Consider the following 20085-nt stretch of genomic DNA (forward strand, 5'->3'; position numbering starts at 1 on the left):
TATTGATAAACAACCAGCGAATCATTGAAATTACACAAATTGTCATATTTCCATAAACAATTTGGGATATAGGCAGACGGTGGTGGGTAGCATTGCCTTGCCATTCTGTGGCTTTTGCCACAAATTACAAATGAAATTTCCCTACCCGTCCCGCACCAAAGCCAGCATGGATAGCATTGGGAACAGTAATGCCATAACCACCCACCCTCTCCCAATATTTGATAAATGGCTCATTGACGTGATAACAATCGAACAGAATACGAAACAGTTGTTAGACACTCGAAAAGGAACGACAACAGGGAACATAATTTTGGCTAGGCAAACACACACCCATGCCATGTCGAACACAACAAGTACAGATGTAAGTAATAAACATAAATTGTTTTACTGTCAAGTATTTCCAAATGCGATTGACAGAACAGCAAACAGATCCCTAAGTTAACCACAATCAGTTGACATTTCGATTCGGTGGTTAGTTGTTCGTTAGATAGCCAGTGCATCGAATCGAAGAGGAGTGAAATACTCATTGAAAATTAATAAATTTCCACAATACTTGGTATTGAGTCAATAAGTGAACGGTTAATATTCCGACAATGACGTATGATCAATTCATTGTCACCGGCAAAGCCATACGACCCAGTGCACCGCAGCATTCAATCCAGCTGCCGACGCGCAAACATTACAACGCCTCGTACTTCCACGACAATCGTTATCGTCATGAGGTGGCAAATCATTATCGAGATTTCAAAATGCGTCCTCGCTTACGTCGCAGGAAACGTAATGTTCTCTCCTATAATTTTAGTAAAACTGCATCGTCGGCTATACGCGAAGCGCCTTCGGAATACCTGACGCAATTGCCAATGGCCGTACGGAGTTTGCCAAGGTAAATATACAAAGGGTATGCCTCTACACTTGCAATTGGTTACAATTGTTACCAAATTTTATTGGATCCTGTCTCTACTCTCTAAAGACCAATAAAAAGAAGCGGACCACGACAGATGTATTATTGAAAGTGACTGGAATATACTGGGTGAAAATTATCCATTCTGATCCGACTAAGCTATTGTTTTTTTTTCTTTTAATACCAATTTTAGACACCCTTTTTGAAAATTGATAGCTCTAAGTGGACGAAGTAGAACTTAACAACACAGCGGTAAAGTGACTCCAACAAAAAACTCCAATTTATTCGGAAACGATTTTGGGGAACATTTTCAAAATTTTTCTTATGTTCTTCAAGTTATTGTCTTCGTTAAGACCTTTGTGTGTTTGTGATTTAATCTCTCATTGGAGGAGTTTAAGAATTCACTTCAGATAAAAATAGCATCTGCTAAGTGAAATGGCCCCAAACCTCTCTCCTTTTTCTCCTAGAATATTGTTAATAATAGGATAAGTATCTGACTTTCCTCGTATCTCTGCTTACATTTTGATTGGCCATAATTTAAATTTAAAACCCTAGAATGAAACCTGAAACTCCTTGTTGTTGTTGACGGGTCTTTTGTAGACTTTCTTTTAAATATATTACAACAGTCATATCTAATTACAACTACTGGCATAGGCCATACATGTATTGTTGTGAACCATCCTCCTAACCCTATCAAAACAATGCCCTAGGATTTTCGTTCGCCTGATGTCAACATTGGAATATTCACCAACACCACCTCTAACCATTTCAAGTCTTTTGCCTACGGCCCAATCTGGGGCCAGTTCATTGTTGGCCACTGCTAAATATGAAACTAATTACTTACAACGCAAGCCATTAATGCCACTCTGAAAGGCATTAATACTGGCAACAACAACAGCAACCACAATGAGAACGACAACAACGACAACGACATACAAACCCTAGCATGAATGTGCCATTTCACAGTTTCGCAGCATTTTCTGAGGTTGAGATTTTTTACCTGAATGTAGTTGCGCCCAAAGAATCCCTCGCCTCCATCCATGGCATCTTCCGTACATGACAAACTAAATGTGGAGCCAATGCATGAACGTACATTTAATACGGAGCATGGGTTGGCAAACACGTCCCAAGAATGTGTGCATGGGTGTGGGGTAGATGGCGTTGTTTCTTGATAGCATCTACAAACGCTTAACATTCTTGCATAGCTCTGACATTGTACATGGTCGAGCGGGTATGTGTGAGTAGTGTGCTTATGGGGATGTTGGGAATTCACCACGATTTATCACGGCAAATTCTATTGGGGATGTTGATTTGGGTAAATTCACCACGGTGAATTTTAATGGGGATGTTGTCTTGGGAATTGTACCACGGCAAATTCTATTGGGGATGTTGATTGGGGGAAATTCAGCACGGTGAAATATATTGGGGATGTTGTCTTTTGAAATGTACCACGGTGAAATATATTGGGGATGTTGTCTTTTGAAATGTACCACGGTGAAATATATTGGGGATGTTGTCTTTTGAAATGTACCACGGTGAATTATATTGGGGATGTTGTCGTTTGAATTGTACCACGGCAAATTATATTGGGGATGTTGTCTTTTGAATTGTACCACGTCAAATTTTATTGGGGCTGTTGGCGTTGGTGTTGCTAGTTTTAATATGAACTACTAGATGGCGCTAAGTTTAGCGCAGACACAATCCAAAACTGTGTATGGGATGGTGAAATTTCAAGTTTTAATATTCACCACTAGCAGAGACACCCTCCGAAAAAAAAAAAATGTATTATGATCATATCGAGTGGGACTAAAGAGATTCACCATGTGAGAAGTGAATATAAGTAAGAGGTAAGTATCGAAGAAAATCATTTTATCTAGATGGCTCTCAGAATGCTTTTATATAGTCAACATGTTGATTACTGCAGTCAAATGTGCTTATTAATTTATTTGAAAACATATATTTCAAGAAATCGACTTCAATAAATGTGATATATTATAGAAGAGTTTCAATTGACAAATATGCTGCAATTATTGATATTTCAGGGGTTTTAAGAAAAACGATAACGAAGTCGAGTGGGTTGAACACGAAAATCAGCATGTTGGCTATGCAAAACATGATGAGATAAAAAGACAAAACTAACTTTTCGTTGTACTTGTTTTAATTTGTCTATAATTTTAGCGACTCAAAAATGTTCAGTTATTCCCATCGAAACGATATAGGCGACATCTAACGGTGAGTTCCATCCATACTATCCATAAATTATGTTGTAGCATAGACACACTCCAAAACTATTGAAATATGATCATATCGAATGGGGCTAGAGAGATCCACCATATGAGAAGTGAATATAGCAGAGACAAATTTGGTTAGTATCATAGTCAACAAGAAGATGTGTGTTCTATTATTTTGTCCAGATGGCTCTCCAGTCATTTCCCTCGAAACGATATAGGCGACATCTAACCACCAATTAATGTTGTAGCATATACACACTAAAAAAATGCTGCTGTAGCCAATCAAAGCAAATTCTTCTTGTGTGGACAGGCATTTTGATACATTATATCGATCGCTTTTTGATAGTTTTGTCGATGAAGAATTTGTTTACATTATGTAGCAATTTGAGAGAATTGAAACTGAAAGAGTTTCATGACAAACCCTGCATCAATTCGGTATTGAAGATTGAAGGGATTTGAAGAAGGAAACACCATTGTTTACATTAACTAACAATTGGATTTCTGTGAAATGGATATGAGAATTTGGGGGGAAGCGTTGTTGCAGAGTTTCATGACAAATTCTGCTTCAATCACAGAATTTCTATTTGTTTACAAAATGTAGTCAATAATGTATTGATTGGATTGGAAGAAATTTCAGTACTCAACAAGTCACAGATTAATAAGCATCGTTTCTTAATATTCTTAAAAAAGTTTTTATAATGTCTCAAAAAATTTGTTGGTCATGCAGCCTTTATTACAAGGAAAAAAATGAATTTGTGAAACATATGAAAAAGCATTGTATGTTTTGTGATGTTTTATGTGAAAGTGTAAACGATTTAGAATTGCACTTAGAGAACCATCATGGAGATGAGCATGTAATGAAACAAAATCGAGATCAACAACAAGAAAAACTAAAGCAGCAGCATGAAAATAAATCAGCTGTGAAGGTGGAAAAGTTTTGTGGTGATTGTGATAAAATTGTGAATAATATACGATCACACGTTCGTAGCGAAGAACATCGATCCACCGTGAGAAAAAATCTGGATTCTGACATAAAAATTGTTAAAAGTGCATTTAACAAAAATATACTCAGCTATGAGATACAAAACAATAAAGACATTTTGTACCCGATCGATTTTCTTAATGCTTCAAAAGAATTAATAATTAAAACCTTGAAAAATGAGTTAAACGGTAAAACGCTCATAAAATTTAATATGGAACTCCAAGGACTGTATGTGAAACCAAACAATGAAAAAGATGGACCTTCAACTTCCAAAGAGTTAACTATTGAAAATATATTTAATCATATTTCAAAAACAACGCTATTAACCCTGGGAGATGATTTGGAAGAGGTCGTTTTCAACCACTGTGTGGAAATTATAGCTAAATCAGAAGAGTTCCAAGAAAGAGGCTCTAATTGGGCCCTGGAGAAACTTTTAAAACTTGACATAAATGTGTTGAGAGCCAACTTAACACGTGGCTCACATTATATTCCAACTCCGAAATCATTAAGCAACAAGAAGGGTGCGTGCCTTAACATCAAAAACTATGATGACTTTTGTTTTAAGTGGTGTATGGTTGTTGCATTGGGGGAAACTGCATATGGAGATCCGAGTATAACCTCTTCATATAACGTAGACATACACCAAGATGTCATTATTCTGCAGTCTGGAATATCGCTAAATTTCGAACAATTAAATTTCCCATTGGGTCTTAAATATATAAAAAAATTTGAAATGAACAACCCAGAGATTAGCGTAAATGTTTTCGGTTATGAAAACAAGTCGGTCGTTGGTCCATATTACTTAACAAAGGAGACGAAAAGCAATCACATTAATTTAATATTGCTGCACAACGAAGAAAATTTCCATTACATTTTGGTTATGGATATGTCTTGGTAATTATAAACAAAACTTATCAATCAAAACCATATCATAATAATCATGTATTTGTTCTTTTTTTTTCAGTCTTATGCGGTCTCAATTCACAAGTCATAAGGAGAAAGGTTACTTTTGTTTTGGATGCCTGCAATGTTTCCACGATGAAAATAAATGTATGACTCACAAAAAGCAGTGTGGAAAAGTAGTCTGTGCCCTGCCGAACAAAAAAGAAGCCGTACTAAAGTTCGTCAATCACAAGAAAAAGGATAAGGTGCCTTTCGTTATTTATGCTGACTCCGAAAGTGTACTGGAAGACGTGCAGGAAGATGAGAACAATGGGGCGAGTAAAAAAACGGAAAAGGTAAAGAAGCATATTCCATGTGCTTTTAGTTATTTTATTAAATGTAGTTTTAATGAAAATTTAAATAAGTTATTTATATATAGTGGTCCCGACGCAGCAAATGTTTTTCTGAAAGAACTAATTCAGGATTGTAAATTTTTGTATGATAGTTACCTAACCAAAACGAAACCTATGAATACTCTAACCCCCGAAGAAGAGACAGCCTTTCTTAGGGATATCAATTGTCGTATATGTGGCGACATTTTAGGTAACGATAGGGTGAAAGATCATTGTCACTTAACGGGGCAATATCGAGGTGCGGTACATAACCATTGCAATCTGCAATATCATCTACCTAAATTTATTCCAATATATTTCCACAATTTTTCTTCGTACGACTGTCACCTCTTCTTTAAAGAGTTAGTTGAATTTGGAGGTGAAATAAGAGTCATACCTCAAAACAAAGAAAAATATATTTCAATGTCTTATTTCATTAATATGGACCGACTCTAGTTCTTTAAAAAGTACAGTTGTTGTAGGAGAAGAAGAAGATTCGAGTGAGGAAGATGATGAGGAATTCCAGCAAGAAGAGGAAAGTGAGGGCAAAAAAGAGAAGAAAAAGAAAATGAATAGATTAGAGCATCGTTTCTTAGATAGTTTTCGATTTATGCCTACTAGTTTGGATAAATTAGCAAGGAATTTATCTCGAGATTCTTTTGTTGCTGTCAGATCTCATTTTCCTGATGATGAATCATTTGAACTTATGACTAGGAAAGGAGTATTTCCCTACGAATATATGTCATCATTTGAAAAATTGAAGGAGAAACAACTTCCCCCTATAGACCAATTTTATAATAAGTTGACCGATACTGAATGCTCGTCAGACGATTATAGGCATGCAACAAATGTTTGGTCACATTTTCGATGTCAAACTATGCAAGACTACATGGATTTGTACTTAAAAGCTGATGTCTTGCTTTTAGCAGACGTATTTGAAAATTTCAGGAGCTTATGTATGCGAATTCACGAACTGGACCCTTGTCAATATCTCACAGCACCATCTCTATCTTGGGATGCAATGCTACTATGTACTAAAGTCGAACTTGAGCTACTCAGAGATATAGACATGTACAATTTCTGCAAAAATGGTATTCGGGGAGGGCTTACCCAGTGCTCAAACAGACACTCGGTAGCAAATAATGAAGATGCTCCCAATTATAATAGTGCCAAACCAGAGGTAAATATCTATTATTTGGATGTAAATAATTTATATGGTACAGTTATGACTGAGTGTCTCCCTGAAAAAGATTTTAGATGGGTGGAGGGTTATGAAATGGAGAAATTCAATGATCCAGCTGTAATATTATCTATTCCTGACAACGCTCCTACTGGTTTTATTTTAGAGGTTGATATTGAATATCCACCGCACCTTCACGACAAACATAACGATTTACCTTTTTTGGCGGAGAAAAAGTGTGTTGAAGGCTCAAAAACTGAAAAACTGATTGCAGATTTTACTGACAAAACATCATACACCATACACTACAAATTACTTAAGCAATCTCTGAAACATGGACTAATTCTTAAGAAAGTCCATAGAGTTTTGGCTTTCACACAAAGCGCTTGGTTAGCTCCTTACATACTGAAGAATAATGAACATAGGGAAAAGGCTGAAAATGCCTTTGAAAAAGATTTTTTTAAATTATTGAATAACTCTTCATTCGGTAAGACAATGGAGAATATCGACAAAAGAAAAACTGTGAAAATTGTGACAATGTGGGTAGATGAGGCAAACCAAAGAAGAAGGAATGTTGCTAGTAAATTAATCTCGAAGCCAAATTTTCACAGCCTTTCGATATTCTCCGAAAATATGGTTGCTATTCAAATTAGGAATGTCAGAGTAAAATATGATAGACCATTGTACTTAGGGTTCTGCATATTAGATTTATCAAAGTGGGTGATGTATGATTTTCTGTATGATTTTCTAAAAGTGAAATTTGGTGAGGATTTTATTCTAAATTATATGGATACAGATTCGTTCATATTAACATTTTACGGACGGAATTTGTATTCCGAATTATCTTTAGATGAAATATTGGCTAGATTTGACACCTCAGGGTTTTCAAAAGAAAATAAATATAAACTTCCTCTAATTAATAAGAAAAAACTTGGCATGATGAAAGATGAGAATGACGGAAAAACAATGGTTGAATTTGTAGGCCTTCGTCCTAAAATGTATGCCATCAATGTAGTTGATAGCGAAGAATTAAAAAAATCTAAGGGAGTTAAAAAGTCGGTCCTAAAAAAGTATACTATAGATAAATATCGAGAATGTCTTTATAACAAAAAGGTTTTTTACGGTACCATGTTTTCGTTTAGGTCAAGGCAGCATACAATATATACAGACAAAATTACTAAAATATCGCTAAGCCATCAAGATGATAAACGATTTATTCTAGAGGATGGTATTCACACCTATGCTTGGGGCCACTATAGATTAAATAACCTTCATGAAACAAATGTAAATAACTCAAATGAATCTGTCTCAATGGACTTGGATTAAAATATAAATTTAATTATGATTTAAGTTTCAATATACAGATAAAAGAGCATAGTAATAATATTAATTTAATTGTCTTTATTCACTACAAATGTCATCATATTAATATTTTCTCGCAACACAAAATGTTTAATTTTTAAGTAAATATAAGTGTATTATATTTTAACTAGTCTTTAACTATTCTTATTATAAAATAAAACAAAATATTTTTGTTTATAAATTTATGTAAATTGCGTTTTATTGAAATATTCTTGCAAAGGTGAGTATAAAATAGATTATACTACTTTTCGTACAATTCCTGTTAATGGAACGTACTCGACCAGACGATCATGTATAATTAAACAGTACGCAGAAGTGTTTTGTGGAATTGGTTTATTGGTTTCAAATTGGATTTTTAAATCGATTGGTCCATTCTTAACAGCTTCGTTTTGATTGCTAATGTCAATAACGGCGATGGGCTTGTCTTTAAAACTTGCATATGTAAGAAGTGGTTGTGGCTCCCTCATGTAATATGATTGTTGAAACTTTGTATACATGTCATATAGTACTGCATAGCCATTTTCTTCGAACTTTACATTCAAATCATCGTAAGGATAGGTTTCAGAGTTCAAGTGAACTTTGATGTTTTTAAGTTCGCAATGTTCCAGCTTGTTGTCTTTTTCAAATATCAAAGCAACATATCGTGGTCTTTCATGATTGACAGACAATTTAACACTCCAACTGTGTTGTCTTCCACCAGCAAAAGTTGGATTAAAGTAGCAGTCCCAGCTGCGGAATGCTAAAGGCAACGCTTTTCCATCCTTAATAGTTTTCAAGAAGCTGATTTTTCTATAGTCTGATAATTGAATGTGTTGTACTTTCCATACAACATTTGTTATGGTGAGTTTAATTTCCTCCGTATCCATGGTTGAATAACACACATTTTTATCGTTGGCACTACGCAAAAGAATCAAGTCATGCTTGCTGTTGCAAATTACTTTATCAAAGTCCTCTGCGAACCCTAGTAGACGGTTTAAGGGTACACAAAAATTAAAGTATCCTACTGATAAATCATTATCAGCTTTCCATCCCGCTTTGCTCATAACCTTACTTTCGGATTCGCTTAGAGAAATCCAATTTTTAATTTCTGTAGTTATTCCTAGATAACGAGTACGATCAATTTCAACACCATTTAGTTCATAGCGAATTTCATCAAACATGTATCCCACACAATTATTTCTCAGTCTTGCATTTTGCGATACTTCTCCCTTGCTATTTTTCAAATTTCCTTCAATGAATAGATAACTCTCCGATGGAAGTATGTAAAGATCCTGATTTTGTATACTTATCCGAATTTCATCATTATTTTTAAATGATTGAATATATGGAACATAGCTGTGGTAGTCTCTCTTTACAATATTCTCATCCGAGAATGGACGCTCATTAATGTTAAGTATTTCAGACATTTGGTTTGACTTTAAGCTTAATAAGTTTTAAAAACTCTTTATTTTCCTTTGAAATTGTAGGTCTTGTCGGTTTGACAACTTTGTGTTGAATGTGTCTTGGTATTTGTTTATGATTGTATTTATTGTAGATAATCATGATTGCATTGGTCTTATATGAATACGTAGCGTGATTTCTTCCTCTCTAAAATTTATAAAGCGACCTTCTTGATCTACTATCTTTATCTCCAGACGACCGATTTCTTTGACGTTCACTGGTAAATAAATGAGATTCATTGGCCTCTCTACCAATTTATATCCCGGAGGAACATTAAGAGCAAATTCATGTAGAATATGCGTTGGCGACCCATTCATGAATGATCCAGTTACAATATTGCAGTGTATTTGTATGGCATTAACCTTTAAAATGTCGACTTGAAGGTTTGAAGTATGTTTTTTCCCAGATTCTAAGATTTTTTCGGTAAAACCAAAAAGCTTGCCTATAGATTTTTCTTTATCAAAGTAAATAGGATCATGAGAAGACATGATTTCTACTTTTAGCGTATTATTATTCGCCTTAATTTCAATGGATCTATTCTCGTGGATAGTTTTATATTCCGTTTCCAAGTAATTCGCAATATCTTGCAATTCATAGGATCCTATAGGTATTTTTATAATATTGTCTCCAATGTGAAAGAGATTGTTATCATTATCCACATTGGGTATTGAATTGTATGATTGGAAATCTATTAGGCAACACTCATAACTACTATTTCCCAATTCAATTGGGGGTAAATATGTTGAATGTAGAATTGGAGATTTACCGGACACAGTAAACGTTCTTGACATTGCAAAATTCTTTGTCGTAATAATTGAAACACAAAATATGCATACGTATATATGGGTTTTTATTTATTTAAATATATGCTTGTATATTGTATATCTACATATTAAGATTATATGATATGATTCTTATCTATCCATGAATTATGTTTGTCTGAGAATCCCAGCCACTTAACCAAGACTTTATTACCTTTTGTTTTTAAAATTTTCTCAACTAAATACGTGTTGGGATATTTTGTGGGTAAAAGTTCTTCTTTGTAGAAACATCCTTGGATGGGATTTCCTTCATAGTCTTCTAATAAATAAGTAGCGGGGTTTGTTATTCTTATTGTTCTTATCTTGAATATTTCCGTAGTCCAATTTGGCGTGTATCCCTTTTCAAATTGATGTTTATATTTGCTAATGCGTACATGATCACCCACACGAAAGTTTTGTCTCCTAAAAATTTTTAAGTGGTTATAAGCAGATTGCAACAATGCCTTCTCATTCGATGAATTTACTTGAATAGGGGCCATTTTTATTGTTCGATGAGGTGTTTTATTGTATTGTTTAACCAATTCTCTATAAACGTCAATCCATAGATAATTCCCATTATAACTGAACTCCTTCCACATTAGCGACTTCAAAGTTCTATTAAAACGCTCAACAATTGAGGCCTTCAATACACTATATGTGGAGTAGTGGTTTATGGAATATTTCTGCATTAGTTTTTTAAAATCTGTGTTGAAAAATTCTTTTCCATCATCGGTTTGCAAATTTTTTGGAATTCTTCCTCTTTGTAAGATTTTTTCAAAAGCCATAGAAACATCCGTTGCCGTTTTTGTTTTAAGGGCTTCACACCATGCGAATTTCGAAAATGTATCGATGACAGTTAACAAAAATCGGAACCCCTTGTTTGCTTTTGAGTAACTGCCCATTTCAACTAAATCTGCTTGCCAGAGATCATCAATACCCTTTGTAATAACCCTTCGTCTAGGAAAGTTTTTTCGTGCTTGATGATGAAGTTCATTTACCAAACCCCGCTTTTCCATTGTTTTATTCGGTATGATATATTAAAGCTGGTGAGTTGAATGGAGCTTGCGATAAGGCTTTAAATATTTCGTTTTGTGAACGTTTGAGTTGTGATATTTCTTCTCTTAGGAAGGTGCACTCTTGAATGAATTTTTTCTTTAAAATTTCTTGAATGTGCTTGATTTGCGTATGTACGTATGCTTGGTTGACCGCATCCGCTCCTTCTGCTGGAGATGCAACATTCCTAATCTTTTTATTTTGCACGTTAAGGTTGTTATCTTCATCAATATTGACTCCCAATAATCTCGAAACATTTTCTCTCACTGCTATTGATTGATTTTTTTGATTGTAATGATGTCCAAACTTGTCAACAGTCATATGTTGTATGCTCCTTGAGAGTATTATTTAATATATTATATTTCCTTCTCGCAGTTCCTCGATAATAGAAACAATTTCATTAGTATGGTTATTGTTTCCGGCTTGTTGTGATGCCAACAACAGCTTTAATCGTTCTATCAATTCGTTGGGATCGTCCCAGTATATATAGTTGGGTTTACCAGGATTTATTGTCAGTAAGCCTTTGCCGCTGTGAGTATCCTCTATTATATTTTTTATTATTTTCTTATATTTTTGTCCCCTGTTGGACTTTGTTCGTCCATTAGATTCATAGTTTATTTTATGCGCATTTGTGTCTAATAATATTGTTTTGTAAATATCGAGTTCTGTATGATCATAGTTCTTGGGGTCTTGATAAAACAACAGTTCAAACAAACCGGGTGTTAATGCCCAATTTTTATTTCCAATCATAATCTTTTCATTGCTTATTTTGAGTGGTTGGTCCCCAAATCTCCATTCTCCATTGTTATCTTTGTGTGGACCATAGACTACATCTAGTTTTTTAATTTTCTTCAAGAATGATAGATTCATAGGTTCCTCATTGTTGGAATAAAATTTGTCGTCGTCTTGTGATGTATTAAAGGAATCGAAATTTTGTGTGTAATCTACTTTATGCTTTAACCCCTCCAATGCATTGGAATCTAACTTAACATCTGGTTTATAATTCTTAAGGGGTGTACTTGTAATAATAGAATCTCTGTACATTTCCATTTTCTCTTTCTTAGGCATAATCATTTTGGAAGTATTTTCAGTTGAAAGCTTTAGTAGTTTGTTTATTGGCTCCGTTATTGGTTTGAAAGTATTTTTCAATTCTGTAGTTTTAGCTTCTTCACCCATTTTAATGCTTTGAAATTTCTTTTTCAAGACATTTCTGGACTTAACAAGCCGTTTCAGCATTTCCTCCTCCATGGCTGTAGGTGCACTAATATAAATTAACATTTGCAAATACTTTAAATAATATTAAGGTTGAATAAATATATGAAAGCCTTTTCTGTATCTTCCAGAGTGAATTTCGTCATCCTTGGAAATCGTTAGAAATCCATACTTTTCCTTCCAGCATTCATGACAAATTTTTTTGAAATCTTCAAAACTAATGTCACATCCGACGTGATCATTAAATATATGTCTTAAATTCAGATCATCTTGTTTAAACACGATTATAAAATTCGCATTATCACGCAATAAATGTTTTGGTATACGTGTGTATGTTTGACACAAATAAAACGAATCAACATTCTTATGTCGCCCCATACTGAAGTAATTTTTAATGTTGTTTTGTTTATCGCATGCAACATCATCAAAAATCATGATTGAGTTTGGCTTTATTTCGTCCGTTTGTATAACATCGTCATTGTTATTAAATGTATACAATCTCATCCCCTTTATAGTGGATATCAGTTTCTTTAGGTACTCATATTTTGTCTGATATAGCGATTTTGAGTAAATGTAAACATTTTCAAATTTTAATCCATTGGGGCTTTCTATCAAACTAAGCATCACATTAGTCTTTCCACAATTTGATGGTCCTACTATTAAGGCTCGTATAGAATCAGGCAGCAAAGTACTATGTCGAGGGGTCTTTCTTTGCATAAAATCCACATTTTTAACAATTATTTTAGCTTGTTGTTCCATTAATCTCATGATTTAAACTAATGAGTTTTAAGAAAACATTCATATTTATAATATAATCAAATATCAATATTTCTTTCGTTCAGCGTCCCGCTAAAAAGTATAAAATGATTGTTTACAACACGAAGCGATTTATTAGAAAGAAACACGTTCAAGGAGGAGGACTGGTAAATAAGTTGATTAACTCTTTACCCGTTGAACTTCATTTACCAGGATATCAATTTTGTGGACCTGGAACAAAGCTAGAAAAACGTATTCAAAGAGGAGATCAAGGTATTAATCCATTAGATGCAGCGTGTAGAGCACACGATATTGCCTATTCACAAAATAAAGATATTGAACAACGTCACATTGCTGATCGTGAACTAACTGAACGGGCTTGGGAGCGAGTAAAATCGAAAAATAGTAACATTGGAGAAAAAATTAGCGCATATCTTGTAACTAACATAATGAAGGCTAAGACAAAGCTAGGCATGGGTAATAAAAACCCCAAACAAATATTGGGTCAACAACTTTTTAAAAACGCTTTAAAAAAAGCTACAAGTTCCCTTAAAAGCAAAAAACCAACTGATATTGATGAAGCCATAAAAATAGCCAGACATGAAATACAAAAGACGTTTCGAGGAAAAAAATCAAAGGTCGCTATACCGCGAGTAATAAGCGTGCCCAAAAGAGGTGGATTTCTTCCTCTCATTCCCATTCTAACTGGATTAGGAGCATTGGGAGCCTTAGCATCGGGTAGTTCAGCAATTACCAATGCCGTTTTAAATGCAAAAAAAGCCAAACAAGAGTTGGATGAACAAACCAGACATAACAAAACAATAGAAGCTATAGCTATGGGTAAAGGTCTCTATCTCAAACCATATAAAAAGGGCTATGGAATTTATGTTGATGAAAATAAAACTCCAAAAAACTAATTAAGCAGCTACCCAAAGGTCCTCTAACCGATGTAAATATTAGTTTTTTTGGGAAAAAATATATACCTCACTTTAGAGGTGTTTATATGCGTGATAATCTACCTAAGAAACCACATCGAATTGAATGTGGTATCATAAATTTGGATGTTAGCAGTGGACCTGGCACGCATTGGGTGGCATATAATAAAATCAATAATAATATCGACTATTACGACAGTTTCGGTAATCTTCAACCCCCGATAGAAGTTTTACGGTATTTGGGACCAGCTATTACATACAATTATAAAAGAGATCAACGATTTCATACATACAATTGTGGACATCTTTGTTTAAAGTTTTTATTGGACATGAACAAAATTTTATAAATACTCCAACATCGATGATATCCCCTCCATTCAAATTCAACTTTCCTAAGAAGATGATTGAAATCAATAGATCGGATATTGCACTGGTTGATTTTCAATATTGCCATGGAAACCACAAGAGTATTTTCGTGAAGGAACTATCATATATGTGTGGTGCTTCTGTTGTTCCACATTATTTTTTGTTTCGTCCACCTTTTAATATAAAAGAACTTACTGGGGAAGCATGCAGAACAAATGCCTACACCAAGACACATGTGAATGGCTTAGATTGGACAGATGGAGAAAAAAATTATAATGATGTCGAGAAAGCTCTTACACCATTGAACAATTATCAATATATTTTTGTTGTTGGACAAGAAAAGAAAATCTTTTTACAGAAATATATTCATTCTACCATTATAAATTTAGAAAATAATATGAAACTTCGAGCTTGCCAAAATTATTTTACAAACTGTCCTATACATTTGGACACTAGATTTAAGTGTGCCGTAAATAATATATTTAAGATATTTGTATTCATTGAACAAAACTGGAAAGAACTTGGCTACATACTAGACGATGAAATTAATAAAGTTAATAAATAAAAACAAGCAACTGTATTATTTGCATAAAACTTTATTTAAAGCATTAAAGGTAATGAAAGTGAACAATAATAAGAAAATGGGTGAACATTTACTCGCTCCACGACCACAAACATCTACACCAATTTCAGAAGGTGTACAATTCCAATTTTTTGAAATAGTTGGGACATTAGTTGTTTCACGCCCTTCCAGTAATGGGCAACGATATGTCAACCTTGAATGCTCAGTAACAGGACAATCAGTTTGATCCCAACTATGAATGTTTACTTTACAAAAATAACATCTGGTAATATCTCCTACTCCAGTATAATAAAGTCCTACTGCAGCCATTGTCTTGGGATCTGGATAATTTAAAGGCCAGCGAGCAAAGGTTTTTAAGCGTTCGTCTTCCTTATTAAGAAGAGACATCTTCCTTTCTAAAGCTTCACTAATAAACTGAAATATTTCTCTGCACACATTAAAATGAAAACAGCTTGCAATTTTTAGTTTCAAACAAAATATTTATTTACTTTTCAGTTTATGTTAAATATGGTTGATAAAAATAATCTGGTTGATCCAAATGTTTTAATTCTAGTTTGTAAAGACTCTTTCCGCTTCCATCTTTCAACACAGTTTTCGTCACAGAATAACCCCCACCAGCTATTTCTTTTATGTATTCATCCGCCAGCGAGAGGAATCTTGACGGCAAATAGAGGATAGCATCATTAATTTTCAGCACAATTCTTTCCCCATATTTTGTATTTGTTCTAAAGGCGCCATGGATGTTGTATTCTTTGTTATCCTCCATTTCTTTCAAAGTTATTATTTTTTTATAACTGAAAGAATTGAATAAGTTTATTAAATCTGCGTTCGCCATAATATCACGTTCAATGTTTAATTTTATACTGTGAGCCTTACTTGAAATTGTCTTCTATATATAGGAATATTTAACGCGAATTTCACAATATTACAGAGTTACTAGAGTTTTTAATTTTGAGCATAGTTAAGCATGTTCTCATTCATGCTCCAATCTATCGTTGAAGCAGAATTTGTCATGAAACTCTGCAACAACGCTTCCCCCCAAATTCTCATATCCATTTCACAGAAATCCAATTGTTAGTTAATGTAAACAATGGTGTTTCCTTCTTCAAATCCCTTCAATCTTCAATACCGAATTGATGCAGGGTTTGTCATGAAACTCTTTCAGTTTCAATTCTCTCAAATTGCTACATAATGTAAACAAATTCTTCATCGACAAAACTATCAAAAAGCGATCGATATAATGTATCAAAATGCCTGTCCACACAAGAAGAATTTGCTTTGATTGGCTACAGCAGCATTTTTTTAGTGTGTATATGCTACAACATTAATTGGTGGTTAGATGTCGCCTATATCGTTTCGAGGGAAATGACTGGAGAGCCATCTGGACAAAATAATAGAACACACATCTTCTTGTTGACTATGATACTAACCAAATTTGTCTCTGCTATATTCACTTCTCATATGGTGGATCTCTCTAGCCCCATTCGATATGATCATATTTCAATAGTTTTGGAGTGTGTCTATGCTACAACATAATTTATGGATAGTATGGATGGAACTCACCGTTAGATGTCGCCTATATCGTTTCGATGGGAATAACTGAACATTTTTGAGTCGCTAAAATTATAGACAAATTAAAACAAGTACAACGAAAAGTTAGTTTTGTCTTTTTATCTCATCATGTTTTGCATAGCCAACATGCTGATTTTCGTGTTCAACCCACTCGACTTCGTTATCGTTTTTCTTAAAACCCCTGAAATATCAATAATTGCAGCATATTTGTCAATTGAAACTCTTCTATAATATATCACATTTATTGAAGTCGATTTCTTGAAATATATGTTTTCAAATAAATTAATAAGCACATTTGACTGCAGTAATCAACATGTTGACTATATAAAAGCATTCTGAGAGCCATCTAGATAAAATGATTTTCTTCGATACTTACCTCTTACTTATATTCACTTCTCACATGGTGAATCTCTTTAGTCCCACTCGATATGATCATAATACATTTTTTTTTTTTTCGGAGGGTGTCTCTGCTAGTGGTGAATATTAAAACTTGAAATTTCACCATCCCATACACAGTTTTGGATTGTGTCTGCGCTAAACTTAGCGCCATCTAGTAGTTCATATTAAAACTAGCAACACCAACGCCAACAGCCCCAATAAAATTTGACGTGGTACAATTCAAAAGACAACATCCCCAATATAATTTGCCGTGGTACAATTCAAACGACAACATCCCCAATATAATTCACCGTGGTACATTTCAAAAGACAACATCCCCAATATATTTCACCGTGGTACATTTCAAAAGACAACATCCCCAATATATTTCACCGTGGTACATTTCAAAAGACAACATCCCCAATATATTTCACCGTGCTGAATTTCCCCCAATCAACATCCCCAATAGAATTTGCCGTGGTACAATTCCCAAGACAACATCCCCATTAAAATTCACCGTGGTGAATTTACCCAAATCAACATCCCCAATAGAATTTGCCGTGATAAATCGTGGTGAATTCCCAACATCCCCATAAGCACACTACTTGTGTGTGTGTGCGTGTGTGCTGCGCCTCAAGGGATTAAAATATATGTAAATAAATTACTTGCAAAAAATGTGTAAAAACAATAATGGCGACGGCAAAAAAAAAAGAACACAGACTGGCAGGCACACGACCACTACTGGCAAATAATTGTCGAGCAGAAGCAGACTAACAACGGTTTTTAATTTATATGAAGGGCTCTCTTGTGCTGCTACACACGAAACACAATTCTCGGCTAACGGTTGTCAAAGCTGTGCCACTGACTCACACTTTTCTGGACACATGTTGCTCCGCACACACACACACACACACACACGTTGGCACACGGTATTCCAGGGACACATACACGCATCCAACTAAGGAAAAACAACAATGATGCGATTAAGCCAAACTAGTTCTGCAACAACAAAATAACTGAAATGATTTTACTCCGAACAGCACTCTAAGAAATCAAAAGGAAATTTAATCAAACGCTTTAGTTTGGCGACGATTTTACATTTCCATTCAAAGTCGAAACTGAGTAGCTGAAAAATCTTCGTATCCTAATCCTTTTCCTATTTGCGATAGAATCTGGCACCTCCTTTTAGCAATCTTTGTTCGAAAACCCGTCCAATTGAAGCAGGGTTACCAACATCTGAGTGGAGCTGAATTATTGTTCTATGAAATATTGGAAAAAAATATAAATCTATTTGAGTTTTGCCTTATTAAATCTATTTTATTTGAAACTTCTTCTCTTTAAAAATGTTTACATTTCACACTTTTATAGAACATAAATTTAGCCTCTGTCGTCGAATTTTACTATTTACAAATCAATCCCTGTTGAGCACCACTATTTATTTTAATTACAAAAATGTTCCATTGTTTCAACAAAATTTTCAATTATCTTTTTTTATAATCTCCTTACAGATTTGAGAACGAGTGCAATACAACAACACGTGGACAACGACGATTGTGTGATGACAAACGTGAGAATTTAGTTTGCAACGATACCCTTAAGCGTATTCAAAACGCCGCCGCCACAAGGAAAGACAACAAAAGTATTGAAGCATTGAGGAATTTGGTCAGACGTCAGCTGAAACAATTTCCGAGGTTCGAACCAAGGTCCAATACAAAGGCACCATCTGAAATAAATGTTGTTTATTCGTCGCTGGAAAAGTGTAAATACGCCAACGATTTGCAGAAGCCGTCCGACATCAACGAGGACTATCAACAACGACGACGACAGCCGCAAAGACGTCGTAGCTTGGGAAAACTTGAAAGTGTTGATGGACTGCTAACAAACAAATACTACCCCCACCACCAGCAGCAACAACAACAACAACAATTTGTCGCGAATTACAAAGAAATTCCATTTACAAGCGATTGCTGTGTAACACGAACAACCGTTCGCAAGCAACGCAATTCATAGCACCCACCCAGCTGCGGTGTATTGGCCAATGCTAATGCCACCCTATCGCATTATTTAGAACAGGCAACCGATTATTACGAACAAGGTTTTCTCCGTAGCATTGAATACCTGAGAAACGTAGGCGAACGCAACCGACTGCGACGTAACCACTTGCGTCATTCTATCTACGACGATCCGACAGCAACTACTGCTGCTGCTATCTCGTCCGGTCTCAACGACAGCCCCCGCTCGAATGCATCGGCCACAGAGCTGCAACAGAGCTCAGACATCGATGTTGTTGTCAACAACGAGGAGGACTTACAACAGAACCGCCACCATTGCATTTGTAATCCAATTTTGAAAATTATCGCCAAGAAACGTTCGTTTCGCATTTACCGTTTTAACGACAAGGAAAAGGCATATCCGTTAGACGCCGAGACCACCAGTAGTGCTCTTTGGCCCATACGCGTTCGAATCAAACCAGCCGACAGTGCTACAGTATTACTGCCACAGACAAGCGGAACCGGAACCGGCAGGGGAAATTGCAAGTCATCAACGAATTCTGAGCCGCCAAAACAGGAGGAGGAGGACAGAACCGAAAGGAGCCAAGTTGAACACAACGACTCGCGGTATAGCATGAATTTGCAGTTACAACAACAGCAACAACAAAGGCCAAACTATCAATACAATCAGCAAACAACAAGTGCTCATCACAACTATCCCGCCAAGGAATTCCTAATTGATGCTCTCATTGGAAACCTACAAGAATTGGAGATTGACGAGTATCCTTTGAATCTGCCCCGCATCACATTGAGCGACTACACCGACAAATATCCCACAGAATTGCAAACATCACAACAGCAACAACAACCAAACGAAGCACTACACCTACTAGGAGGTAAACGTTCTTTGAATTCTTTTCTACTCAGTTGCCAGGAGAACAACATTGAACTACCCCTGTCCACACTTGGTGTACCCACTGAGTCGTCAGATTATCGCAGTGAAGCCAGACCACCGTAATATCGATACCGCTCCTAAAATAAAATAAATATAACTCTTAGCCTAACTACC

The 20085-nt window shown here is 35.2% G+C and overlaps 2 protein-coding genes across 2 annotated transcripts; both read left to right on the plus strand.

Moving 5' to 3' along the window:
* The first annotated feature begins 578 nt into the window (after positions 1-578).
* Positions 579-19086, plus strand: LOC101897729 (uncharacterized). Its single transcript, XM_059122293.1, has 2 exons — positions 579-883; positions 18534-19086. The coding sequence occupies exons 1-2, from the start codon at positions 594-596 to the stop codon at positions 19033-19035; spliced, it is 792 nt and encodes a 263-aa protein (XP_058978276.1). The 5' UTR covers positions 579-593; the 3' UTR covers positions 19036-19086.
* On the plus strand, positions 3866-7259 carry LOC131802295 (uncharacterized). The gene is made up of 2 exons (XM_059122292.1): positions 3866-5008; positions 5079-7259. Exons 1-2 carry the CDS (start codon positions 3897-3899, stop codon positions 5842-5844), a joined length of 1878 nt encoding a protein of 625 aa, XP_058978275.1. The 5' UTR covers positions 3866-3896; the 3' UTR covers positions 5845-7259.
* Positions 19087-20085: the final 999 nt, after the last annotated feature.

The sequence above is a fragment of the Musca domestica genome, unplaced genomic scaffold (genome assembly GCF_030504385.1).
Source record: "Musca domestica strain aabys unplaced genomic scaffold, Musca_domestica.polishedcontigs.V.1.1 20, whole genome shotgun sequence".
NCBI lineage: Eukaryota > Metazoa > Arthropoda > Insecta > Diptera > Muscidae > Musca > Musca domestica.

Excerpts from the sequence above, each read along its gene's own strand:
- LOC131802295 (XM_059122292.1), top strand. The coding sequence starts at position 3,897 with ATGAAAAAGCATTGTATGTTTTGTGATGTTTTATGTGAAAGTGTAAAC. Across the intron at positions 5,009-5,078 it reads TTGGTTATGGATATGTCTTG|TCTTATGCGGTCTCAATTCA; the intron begins GTAATTATAAAC and ends TTTTTTTTTCAG.
- LOC101897729 (XM_059122293.1), top strand. The coding sequence starts at position 594 with ATGACGTATGATCAATTCATTGTCACCGGCAAAGCCATACGACCCAGT. Across the intron at positions 884-18,533 it reads GCCGTACGGAGTTTGCCAAG|ATTTGAGAACGAGTGCAATA; the intron begins GTAAATATACAA and ends ATCTCCTTACAG.